Genomic DNA, 13,435 nt, shown 5'->3' on the forward strand with positions numbered 1-13,435 from the left:
ACCAAGAATCTCATTCAGATTCGATGGAGAAGTCAAAAGCTTTTCAGACAAACAACAGCTAAGAGAATTCAGCACCACCAAACCAGCTTTACAACACATGCTAAAGAAACTTCTCTAAGCGGGAAACACAAGACAAGAAGAAGACCCATAAAAACAAACCCAAAACAATTAAGAAAATGGGAATAGGAACATACATATCGATAATAACCTTGAAAATAAATGGATTAAATGTCCCAACCAAAAGACACAGACTGGCTGAATGGATACAAAAACAAGACCCATATATATGCTGTCTACAAGAGACCCACTTCAGACCTAGGGACACATACAGACTGAAAGTGAAGGGATGGAAAAAGATATTCCATGCAAATGGGAATCAAAAGAAAGCTGGAGTAGCAATACTCGTATCAGATAAAATAGACTTTAAAATAAAGACTGTTATAAGAGGTAAGGAGGGACACTACATAATGATCCAAGAAGAAGATATAACAATTATAAATGTTTATGCACCCAACATAGGAGCACCTCAATACATAAGGCAAATGCTAACAACCATGAAAGGAGAAATCGACAGGAACGCAATAATAGTAGGGGACTTTAACACCCCACTTACACCAATGGACAGATCATCCAAACAGAAAATAAATAAGGAAACACAAGCTTTAAATGACACAAAAGACCAGATAGATCTAAGTAATATTTATAGAACATTCCACCCAAAAGGGGCAGAACACACTTTCTTCTCAACTGCACATGGAACATTCTCCAGGACAGATCACATCTTGGGTCATAAATCAAGCATCAGAAAATTTAAGAAAACTGAAATCGTAGCAAGGATCTTTTCTGACCACGATGCTATGAGACTGGAAATCAATTACAGGAAAAAGACTGTAAAAAAACACAGATACGTGGATGCTAAACAGTGCGCTACTAAATAACCAAGAGATCACTGAAGACATCAAAGAAGCAATTAAAAAATACATAGAAACAAATGACAACAAAAACACAGCAACCCAAACCGTATGGGACGCAGCAAAAGCAGTTCTAAGAGGAAAGTTTATAGCAATTCAATCTCACCTCAAGAAACAAGAAAAATCTCAAATAAACAATCTAACCCTACACTTAAAACAACTAGAGAAAGAAGAACAAAGAAAACCCAAAGTCAGTAGAAGGAAAGAAATCATAAAGATCAGAGCAGAAATAAATGAAATAGAAATGAAGAAAACAATAGCAAAGATCAATAAAACTAACAGCTGGTTCTTTGAGATGATAAACAAAATTGATAAACCCTAAGCCAGACACACCAAGAAAAAAGGGAGAGGATGCAAATCAATAAAATTAGAAATGAAAAAGGAGAAATCACAACTGACACTGCAGAAATACAAAGGATTATAAGAGACTACTACAAACAACTATATGCCAATAAAATGGACAACGAAGAAATGGACAAATTCTTGGAAAGGTACAATTTTCCAACACTGAACCAGGAAGAATTAGAAAATATAAACAGACCTATCACAAGTATTGATATTGAAACTGTGATTAAAAATCTTCCAACAAACAAAAGTCCAGGACCAGATGGCTTCACTGGCGAATTCTATCAAACATTTAGAGAAGAGCTAACACCCATCCTTCTCAAACTCTTCCAAAAAACTGCAGAGGGAGAAACACTCCCAAATTCATCCTACAAAGCCACCATCACCCTGATACCAAAACCAGAAAAAGATATCACACAAAAAAGAAAATTATAGACCAGTATCAATGATGACCATAGATGCAAAAATCCTGAACAAAATACTAGTAAACAGAATCCAAAAGCACATTAAAAGGATCATACACCATGATCAAGAGGGATTTATCCCAGGGATGCAAGGATTCTTCGATATATGCAAATCAATCAATGTGATACACCACATTAACAAATTAAGGAATAAAAACCATATGATCATCTCAGTAGTTGCAGAAAAAGGTTTTGACAAAATTCAACACCCATTTATGATAAAAACTCTCCAGAAAGTGGGCTTAGAGGGAAACTACCTCAACAAAATAAAGGCCATATATGACAAACCAACAGCAAGCATCATTCTCAATGGTGAAAAACTGAAAGCATTTCCACTAGGATTAGGAACAAGACAAGGATGTCCACACTCGCCACTATTATTCAACATAGTTTTGGAAGTCTTAGCCATGGCAATCAGAAAAGAAAAAGAAATAAAAGGAATACAAATTGGAAAAGAAGAAGACTGCCACTGTTTGCCGGTGACATGATGTTATACATAGAAAATCCTAAAGATGCCACCAGAAAACTACTAGAACTAATCAATGAATTTGGTAAAGTTGCAGGATACAAAATTAATGCACAGAAATCTCTGGCATTCCTATACACCAACAACGAAAAATCAGAAAGAGAAATTAAGGAAACACTCCCATTTACCACTGCAACAAAAAGAATGAAATACCTAGGAATAAACCTGCCTAAGGAGGCGAAAGACTTCTACTCAGAAAACTATAAAACACTGATGAAAGAAATCAAAGATGACATAAACAGATGGAGAAATATACCATGTTCTTGGATTGGAAGAATCAATATTGTGAAAATGACTATACTACAATATACAGATTCAATGCAATCCCTATCAAACTACCAATGGCATTCTTCACAGAAGTAGAACAAAAAATCTTACAATTCGTATGGAAATACAGAAGACCCTGAATAGCTAAAGCAAACTTGAGAAAGAAAAACGGAGTTGGAGGAATCTGGCTCCCAAACTTCAAACTATACCACAAAGCTACAGTAATCAAGACAGTATGGTACTGGCACAAAAACAGAAAGATAGATCAGTGGTACAGGATAGAATGCCCAGAGATAAACCCACACACATATGGGCACCTAATTTATGACAAAGGAGGCAAGAACATACAATGGAGAAAAGACAGCCTCTTCAATAAGTGGTGCTGGGAAAACTGGACAGCTACATGTAAAAGAATGAAATTAGAACACTACCTAACACCATACACAAAAATAAACTCCAAATGGATTAAAGACTTAAATATAAGACCAGACACTATAAAACTCTTAGAGGAAAACATAGGAAAAACACTCTTTGACATAAACCACAGCAAGATCTTTTTAGACCCACCTCCCAGAGTAACGGAAATAAAAACAAAAATAAACAAATGGGACCTAATGAAACTTAAAAGCTTTTGCACAGCAAAGAAAACCATAAACAAAACAAAAAGACAACCCTCAGAATGGGAGAAAATATTTGCAAATGAAACAACAGACAAAGGATTAATCTCCAAAATATACAAACAGCTCATGGAGCTCAATGTCAAATAAACAAACAATCCAGTTTAAAAATGGGCAGAAGGGGGGCTTCCCTGGTGGCGCAGTGGTTGAGAGTCTGCCTGCGGATGCAGGGGACACGGGTTCGCGCCCCGCTCCGGGAGGATCCCACATGCCGCGGAACAGCTGGGCCCGTGAGCCATGGCCGCTGAGCCTGCGCGTCCGGAGCCTGTGCTCCGCAACGGGAGAGGCCACAACAGGGAGAGGCCACAACAGTGAGAGGCCCGCGTACCGCAAAAAAAAAAAAAAAAGGGCAGAAGACCTTAATAGACATTTTACCAAGGAAGACATACAGATGGCCAAGAGGAACATGAAAAGATGCTCAACATCACTAATAATTAGAGAAATGCAAATCAAAACTATAATGAGGTATCACCTCACGCCAGTCAGAGTGGCCATTATCAAAAAAGCTAGAAACAGGGTTTCCCTGGTGGCGCAGTGGTTGAGAGTCCGCCTGCCGATGCAGGGGACACGGGTTCGTGCCCCGGTCTGGGAAGATCCCATATGCCACGGAGCGGCTGGGCCTGTGAGCCATGGCCGCTGAGCCTGCGCGTCCAGAGCCTGTGCTCCGCAAAGGGAGAGGCCCCAACAGTGAGAGGCCCGCGTACCACAAAAAAAAAAAAAAAAAAAAGCTAGAAACAATAAATGCTGGAAAGGGTGTAGTGAAAAGGGAACCCTCCTACACTGTTGGTGGGAATGTAAATTGATACAACCACTATGGAAGGTAGTATGGAGGTTCCTTAAAAAACTAAAAATAGAACTACCATATGACCCAGTAATCCCATTACTGGGCGTACACCCTGAGAGAACCATAATTCAAAAAGAGATATGCACTACAATGTTCACTGCAGCACTATTTACAATAGCCAGGACATGGAACCAACCTAAATGTCCATCGACAGATGAATGGATAAAGAAGATGTGGCACATATATACAATGGAATATTCCTCAGCCGTAAAAAGAAACGAAACTGAGTTATTAGTAGTGAGGTGGATGGACCTAGAGTCTGTCATACAGAGTGAAGTTAAGTCAGAAAGAGAAAAACAAATACCGTATGCTAACACATATATATGGAATCTAAAAAAAAAAAGGTACTGATGAACCTAGTTGCAGGGCAGGAATAAAGAGGTAGATATCGAGAATGGACTTGATGACATGGGGTGGGAGGGCAAAGCTGGGGCGAAGTGAGAGTAGCATCAACATATATACACTACTGAATGTAAAATAGTTGGCTGGTGGGAAGCAGCAGCAAAGCATGGGAGATCAGTTCGGTGCTTTGCAATGACCTAGAGGGATGGGATAGGGAGGATGGGAGGGAGGCTCGTGAGGGAGGGGATATGGGGACATGTGTATGCATATGGCTGATTTGCTTTGTTGTGCAACAGAAACTATCACGGTGTTGTGAGGCAATTATACTCCAATAAAAATCTATTAAAAAATAAAAAACCTAAAAACAGAGCCTCACAGTGTATGGTTGTGGAACAATTAAAATCAAAATTCTGTGGTATGCAAATTATATACAGACATGTTGGAGGGAAAGGAATATCCAGAGTGGGTATGTTTATACAGGGAAAGTTTCCCATAAAACATGAACAATCCATCAGGCTAACTCCCCACCCCAAAGGAGTGAATCATTCAAAAGATGCAGTGTCTAGTCTCCAAAGGAGATGCCTGCATCTGCATGACTAATTTAAACAGCCCAGTCTACATATCAGTGCCTGATAAGACCACTTTTTACAGGTATATAAAGGACATTTAGAATTTATGAAATTTGAGTACAAAAATAGAGCCAGTCTTTATCTTGAATTTAGTGGAAACCAACTGCACACTCGCAGTTACATAATCCTGCTGATTTAGGCCGTTTATAACTATGATCCTTCTGGTTTAAGGAATCAAGTCTGCCTTTCCTCCAAAAAGAAATCATTTACTCAGAAAGATGAGGGAAGCATCTTTCAGAAGAGTGACTATAGTAAGTTTTCTGGAAGGCTAAGGGAACTTTGAGTAAATAATCTAGAAAGTATATGAGAACCCTTAGTTTAAGGCAATCTGGTTAAATTCACCTTTAGTAAGCAGAGCAGGGCATAGGAGATTCTTGGGAAGAAAACCCAAGGGCATTCCTTTATCCAGGAGAGGAAGGGAAACCACCAGAAAGAATAGGTGGCTGTACCCCAAGGGCCAACTGGGAGCACAGGCATGCTCTTCAAGGAGGGGAGGAGTCCAACCTAGGAGTGTCAGTGGCTCGAAGGGAGGGGTTCTTTGGTGGTGCACAGGAGAGAGTGTACAAGGTGCAGCAGGCTCTAGTCTATGAAATAAGGGACAATGAGGGAAAAAAAAGCCTTAGGCTAGGTAAGGGTAAAGTGTGATCTTAGACGTGGGGAGGAAGACTCGTGGCAAAGCAAAGCAAAATGAGAGTCAGTAAGAAGTATTAAAAACTGGGCCCAATTATTTCTCTAAGTGTCAAATCCATGGCAAGGCTCTGAGCCTTATCTATCCTGGAGACAGAATATTCAAGATATGTAAAAATATGATGAGAAATAATAACCAGTCAGAACTCTGCATTTTCACCATTCTCAGGAATGAGAAAGAGCTGGATAAATACTCTCCTTCACCCTTGGTCTATGCCTCAGTTACATCTTCTGCAACATTTCAAGGGGAAAGAGGTAAAAAGCTTCCCAACATTTTAATATTATATCTTCAAGCAAAAGGAACATTATATTGCAATTATGTCATTGTTTTAATTTTCTTAAACACTTAGTTTCTCAACATTTTGAACATAGCAGGCTCATAGCAAAGACATTTCCATTAATCTCTACCAAGATTACTTGATACCATGATACCATTCCTACCATGAGCTTGTTAAGATTTAGATGAACTTAACAGATGTATATTGTGGATTCTACTGTAAACAATGCACTTAAAAACAATCCTTAATATATCTTTTGTCAGCTGTGCCTTATTAGCTGCCTAATACCTTCTTTTTTGCTGTCAACAAAATTACAGTTATTAAAAGGAGAACATTTATTACTGTAGGACAAAATGTTCCCAAAATGCATCGAAGACATAATGCCTTGAATTTCACCTAATTAGGATGAATTCCTCCTTCTCAGATGTTGACATATGCTTTTAATTCTGTAAAATGTACAATTATAAACAACCATTTCACAAATCACAAAATGAAATTACTAATATATCTCTATATAACAATCCTCAAGAGTTCTTAGGCCTTTTCGAGGCAGTCAGAGATGATCTAGAAAGATGAAATTTGGCATGAGTGTGTAGTTTTTGTTCATGGTCAAAAAGAAAACTCATGAAATGTCCAATTTTCAGTTTTATGGGTATTCCCTTTTGTCATACCAGTTCTGTATAATTTTAGTTCCAGAAAGAGTGTGTCTTTAAGTTAAAAAATAACAAGTATAATTAATCATCATTTAGTCTCAGAATATAAGAAAGTAGTTGGATAACTATTCCTTTTAGTGGTTCCCAATTTTTCTTTTAAAAGAGAATTGAGTAGTCATCTTTAAAAATAACTTACAATGAGAGATCCCTATGAGATTCTGGCATATAACTTGGAAGGAGTTCAAGGAGCTGAGTGAATCGCTATAACATTCCCTGGTACAGAAAACTAATACTGCCATTGGGGACTGAACTCTGAAACCAGTCATCTTAGTATGAAAAATGATTTAGTTTAGAGAACAATAGCACATTTTACAGATTCTAACTAGTCTGAGCACACCAAAAAAGTAAAATGCTTTTATTTCTTAACAGGTTTGCAAACTGTTTTAAGAAGAACCAGGAGAAACTCTTCTGTCTGGGAAGGCATCCTCCATCTGAAAGTTTATCTCCTGTGAAATAAGCCATTAAGTGAGAAACCTGGTACTCAACCCAGGTGTCCAGGTAAAGGGTCACTGGAGAGGCAGCTTAAAAAAACAAGCTTCTGAATTCTCAGAGCTAAGAAGGGGATTCACATTTAGCTTGATTGGAAGGTATGCTAATACGATGTACATGAATTATTCTGAGGATCTTCTGGAATGTGATCAAAATCTTGGGGATGAGACCCAAAGAAAGGAAGGCATATTAGTGACTACGAATAACCAAGGCCAACCAATTTAAGGATGAGCTCCAGGGTGGCTTTAAGAAGCCGAGAGCCGTCTTTTAGCTGTATTTCAAAACAGAGCTCTGCAACCAAAGTTCTCCAATTGTTGAAGGTAAACTTGCCCTTCTTCATGTCTACAATACTGTAACATGGCTTTTAAGACTTGGCCTGAGGGCCCATAAATAAACCCATGCACCTATGGTCAACTTATCTATGACAAAGGGGGCAAGAATATACAATAGAGAAAAGACAGTCTCTTCAATAAGTGGTGCTGGGAAAACTGGACAGCTACATGTAAAAGAATGAAATTAGAACATTCTCTAACACCATATACAAAAATAAACTCAAAATGGACTAAAGACCTAAATGTAAGACCTGAAACCATAAAACTCCTAGAAGAAAACATAGGCAGAACACTCCTTGACATAAATCTTAGTATTTTTTTGGATCTGTCGCCTAAGGCAAAAGAAAAGCAAAAATAAACAAACTGGATGCAATTAAATTTAAAAGCTTTTTGCACAGCAAAGGAAACCAAGACAATATACTCAATGGGAAGAAATACTTGCAAATGATATGACTGATAAGTGGTTAATACCCAAAATATATAAACAGCTTATAAAACACAACATCAAACAAACAAACAACCTGATTAAAAAATGGGCAGAAGACCTAAAGAGATATTTTTCCAAGACAAAAAGACAGCCAAGAGGCACATAAAAAGGTGCTCAACGTCATAATCACCAGAGAAATGCAAATTAAAACCACAATGAGATATCACCTCACACCTGTCAGAACAGCCATCATCAAAAAAACCCACAAATAACAAAAGTTGGTGAGGACGTGGAGAAAAGGGAACCCTTGGTGGGAATGTAAACTGGTGCAGCCACTGTAAAGAACAGTATGGAGGTTCCTCAAAAATCTAAAAATAGAACTACCATATGATCCAGCAGTTCCAGTCCTGTGTATACATCTGAAGAAAACAAAAATGCTAATTCAAAAAGGTACATGAACCCAATGTTCATGGCAGCATTATTTACAATAGCCAAGATATGGAAGCAACCTAAGTGTCCAACAACAGATGAACGGATAAAGAAGATGTGGTATGTATGTACAATGGAATAGTACTCAGCCATTAAAAAGAATGAAATTTTGCCATTTGCAACAACATGGACGGACTTGGATGGTATTATGCTTAGTGAAATAAGTCAGACAGAGAAAGACAAATACTGCATGTTATCACTTATATGTGGAATCTAAAAAATAAAACAAACTGGTGAATACAACAAAAAAGAAATAGACTCACAGATATAGAAAACATAATAGTGGTTACCGGGGGGGAAGAAAGGGAGTGGGGGCAAAATAGGGATAGGGTATTAAGAGGTACAAACCACTATGTATAAAATAAATAGGATAGGGACTTCCCTGGTGGTCCAGTGGGTAAGACCCCGAGCTCCCAATTCAAGGGGCCTGGGTTTGATCCCTGGTCGGGGAACTAGATCCCGCATGCATGCCGCAACTAAGAGTCCACATGCTGTAACTAAAGATCCTGTGTGCCGCAACTAAGACCCGGCACAGCCTAAATAAATACATATTTAAAAATAAATAAATAAATAGGGTACAAGGATATACTGTACAGCACAGGGAATACAGCTAATATTTTATAATAACTAAATGAAGTATAACCTTTAAAATGTGAATCACTGTGTTGTATACCTGAAACTTATAAACTGTACATCAACTATACCTCAATTTTTACAAAAAGGAATGAATGAACAAATGAATGAATGAATAAATAAATCTGTCTCTCTCTACACACACACACACACACACACACACACACACACACCCTTTTGGTTCTATTTCTCTGGAGAACCCTAATACAAGTATCTATGGTAGTGATTCTCAACTAGAGATAAGGGGAAGTGGGGTTGATAAAAAGAGCAGAGGGGTTGGGGATGATAATTTTGAAAAGGCATGGGCAGACCTTGTGGAATACCTACTCAAAAGCCATTCACAATCTTCGTCTATTACAGAGGTGGGAATACTAAAACGAATTTTCCACCTTCCCCTGCAGCTAAGGGATAGCCATGTAACAGAGTTGTGGCCAAAGGGGCTTCCTTCCCAAATAAAAAGCTAAAGCCTTACTAGGAGAAAGCACTATGCTCTAACCATTCTCTCCACCTGGCCTACTAAGGATTCAGATGTAAAACCAGTGCCTGGAAGAGCTGAAGATCAACTCTACTGCTGCCACCATTCCCCAGTGTTCCACGCACAGCATTTTAAATAGGAGTGCAAGCAGAATCTGGCTTCTTAGGCCAACCTGTACTGAAAGCTGAGAAATTTAACCTACTTCATGTTAAATGTTATTATATAGAGAGCTTTTAAAATTATAGCTGTAATCCTTCTCCACTGAGGCTAGCTAAGGTCAAAATCTGCAACGGGGGGCTTCCCTGGTGGCACAGTGGTTAATAATCCACCTGCCAAAGCAGGGGACATGGGTTCGATCCCTGGTCCGGGAAGATCCCACATGCTGCGGAGCAACTAAGCCCGTCTGCCACAACTACTGAGCCTGCGCTCTAGCCTGCAAACCACAACTATTGAGCCCATGTGCCACAACTACTGAAGCCCACACACCTAGAGCCCGTGCTCTGCAACAAGAGAAGCCACCGCAATGAGAAGCCCGCGCACTGCAACGAAGAGTAGCCCCCGTTCGCCGCAACTAGAGAAAGCCTGAGTACAGCAATGAAGACACAACACAGCCAAAAATAAATAAATAAATAAAATAAATTTTTTTTAAAAAATCTGCAATGGGAAGGACTTGGACCAGAAGAATTTCCTGAAAGTAATGATTATGAAGCACTGACAATTATAATTATAATGGTTATGAATCACTGAATTAATAAGGAAGGCTGTAGGGTAAGAGTCTTTGAAAATATGTCCTGAATTTTTTTATGGCATTCCACTTTAAAGACAGAAGTTAAATTGAGTGGCACTTTGACATCACTGCATTTTGTAATACAGTAGTGCATTTAAAATTTTACCTTAGTACACTTTTAATATTTGTTACAGTTGAGAACTAAAGAATTCTAAAGAGAACTAAAAATCACTGTGTAATAAAACCTCACAAACAAATCATTAACAAGGAACTTATTGGCCAAGTAGGTGAATGTAAAGGAACTGCCCAAATTACCTAATAATTATTTTATTTTATTTATTTATTTATTTTTGGCTGTGTTGGGCCTTCGTTGCTGTGCACTTGCTTTCTCTAGTTGTGGCGAGTGGGGGCTACTCTTCGCCGCAGTACATGGGCTTCTCATTGCAGTGGCTTATCTTGTTGTGGAGCACGGGCTCTAGGCATGCGGGCTTCAGTAGCTCTGGTTCGTGGGTTCTAAAGTGCAGGCTCAGTAGTTGTGGCACATGGGCTTAGTTGCTCCGCAGCGTGTGGGATCTTCCCAGACCAGGGCTCGAACCCATGTCCCCTGCGTTGGCAGGAGGATTCTTAACACTGCGCCACCAGGGAAGTCCCCTAATAATTTTTAAAGTCAACAGTATCATATCTTTGAGGCTATCAATGATGCACCTTTAAAAATATTTTCTCCAGTCCTATCTGTAAGAAGAAAAATCAAGTGCTGTCAAATAATGACTTCAAAATTCTGTGCTTACCTTTTTTTTCTCCAGTGTAAGGCACATAGTCTTCCCTGTCCTTATGCTCCAAAGCTTCCTTCTCCAGATATGAAAGGAGGTGTTCTCTATCAAATGGCCCTGTGGCAGACTTTGATGTCTGGTTCTTCTGCCGGAACCCTGCAGGCAGAAGGGCATTCTGCCAAAGAGAATGAATCAGCCATTATGACCAGCAAGAATCATAATGCTATATACGTCCAGATGTTACCATCTAAGAAAGATTTATAGACTAGAATGGGATGTAGGCATTAAAGACTTCATTACAGGGTTTTAGGGCAGCAACATAAAAGTGTTCCAAAGTTTTTTAAAATTAGGTAGAATTCACTTACATTATTATTAAAATAGGCACATTCACCTTTTCTTCAGAAAGTATTCTACTAGCAGGAACCACCCTTTACTTTTTAAGTATCCTGGGACAGTAATGAAAAATAGTTTGTAATGCTTAATAACAGCTCAGCATATATGTATACATAGAAAATAATTCCACTGCAAAAGAATGTTAAATGACTATATACATCATAGTCCTTCATAATGTCTGCTATTTCATCATAAAGACTTTCTCAGAAGAAAAACATGTATATCATACAGTAGGGTATCAGGATATTAATGTTTACTTGTTTGTGTTTAAATGCAAAGGTTCAATTTCTGTGTGTACGTATGTGTGTATATATCAGCACTAGGACGTATCTGCAGCAACCACTGTCACTGCTACTCAAGACACTCAGAGATTCTCACGGCAAGAGTTATATCCCTAGGTTCCACCTGGGTACAGCCTTTTTGAGTGCATGGAGTAACTGAGAGTGGGGGAGGGGTGAGAGGCAATGGACTAAAGTTGTCTCTTTTAGTCCCTACTCTGTATTTTCACTAAGCCCAGGAATAACAAGCGGTGACTAAACAATGTGAGCTGCATCTTTTTGCTTGTCAAAAACCGAAGAGTATCGTGATACTACCTTGTCTCACAATTCCCAAGTATTCTTTGCTTTGAAAATGGGAGGCGGCCAGAAAAGTTACACAAAAGGGCCAACTCTGTTCTACAACACCTCACAATATTGGCAAGGATGCTGAATCTCCTAGGTGTTATAAGATCATTTTTCATTACAAAGAGGGATCTTATATGGATAATGATAATAAGAAATACTCATTTTATAACTAGAAAATATGGCACTTCAACTTTGGCCATTTGCTGAAATCCACAATAATTTTCATAAAATTCGCCTTTGTGTTTTCCTCATGTAATGCTGTATGCATAACACAGAAAGCTCACCTATCAAGATGAAATACAAAAGAGGTTTTTCCTAACCATTCACCAAAAATGTTTCTACAACACAAAATTGTCTATAGGAATATAAAAAAGAAACACAAGATTTCTACCCTCAGACTTTGAAATCAAGACAAGACTTTTACATGAAGAATCTATTCTCAACAAACCATCAAGTCCTATCCATTTTTACTTCCTAAAAAACTGTCTAACTTTTCTCCATCTCCAATACCATTACTTTGGTCTACACTATGATCCAAGCTGGGATGGACTATTACATTAGCCTCCCAACTGGTCTCCCTGGATCAGTTGCTGATATACTCTTCAACCTTCACTCCCACCCCCTAAGGTTATCCTAGCCTCATCTCACGCGCCCTCCCACTCTAACCACATCAGCCCTTGTTCCTCCCTTGTACTTGCCATATACTTCTTTCCCTGGAATGCTCTGTCCATCCTTTTCTGCAACTCATTTTTCAGACTGCAGCTCCATTCCCCCAGGGAAAGCTTTTCCTGACCTCCCATTATATGCTCTTATATGTGGCACGATTATTTGATTAATGTCTAATTCCTCACACTCCTACCAGACTATACATCAGGAGGGCAAAGACCACATTTGTTTTGATCACTCTCATATCCCTAAGCCTCGCATAGTACCTGAGATCTACAGGTTGCCCCCCACCCCAATACTTATTGAATAAAGATTTGAGAATACTTTAAAAGAAAAATGCTCGTTAAGGCAAATTAATATAAGTTACTTTCCTTCACCATCAATAAGGCACATGTATACATACCGCTACTTCATGGTGGTAGCAATGGAGTTGCATTATACCACCTGCCTGTTCAAGCCCATGTCAAACATACAGGTTTTAAATGATATGTTAGCTGGAATCCTGGCCCTTAAAAACAGTCTTTGACCACAAAATAAATGAGAGCTAACTGGCTTTGGAGGCTATGAGCTAAGCTTTATTAGAAGCACACTTTAATCAAGAAAGTTAATGGATCATAATTACTTAACAAATAGATAAAAAATCTCATTAAAATGACTGCCACTGAAAA

The 13,435-nt window shown here is 38.7% G+C and overlaps 1 protein-coding gene across 6 annotated transcripts in view; it reads right to left on the reverse strand.

The window, feature by feature from the left end:
* TMOD3 (tropomodulin 3) overlaps window positions 1–13,435 on the reverse strand; it is a 104,608-nt gene that overhangs the window by 34,215 nt on the left and 56,958 nt on the right. For all 6 annotated transcript variants that reach the window (XR_016392102.1, XM_089907218.1, XM_022579502.3 and 3 more), the window contains exon 3: window positions 11,104–11,260. Coding sequence is in view for 5 of the 6 variants with exons in the window: in XM_089907218.1 (XP_089763344.1) it covers window positions 11,104–11,260 (157 nt within the window). In the remaining variant the exon portion in view is untranslated. The remainder of the gene's footprint in view (window positions 1–11,103; window positions 11,261–13,435) is intronic.

Source organism: Delphinapterus leucas, chromosome 2 (genome assembly GCF_059928025.1).
Source record: "Delphinapterus leucas isolate spDelLeu-1000000601 "Yukka" chromosome 2, BTC_Dleu_Yukka2, whole genome shotgun sequence".
In the NCBI taxonomy this organism is placed as follows: domain Eukaryota; kingdom Metazoa; phylum Chordata; class Mammalia; order Artiodactyla; family Monodontidae; genus Delphinapterus; species Delphinapterus leucas.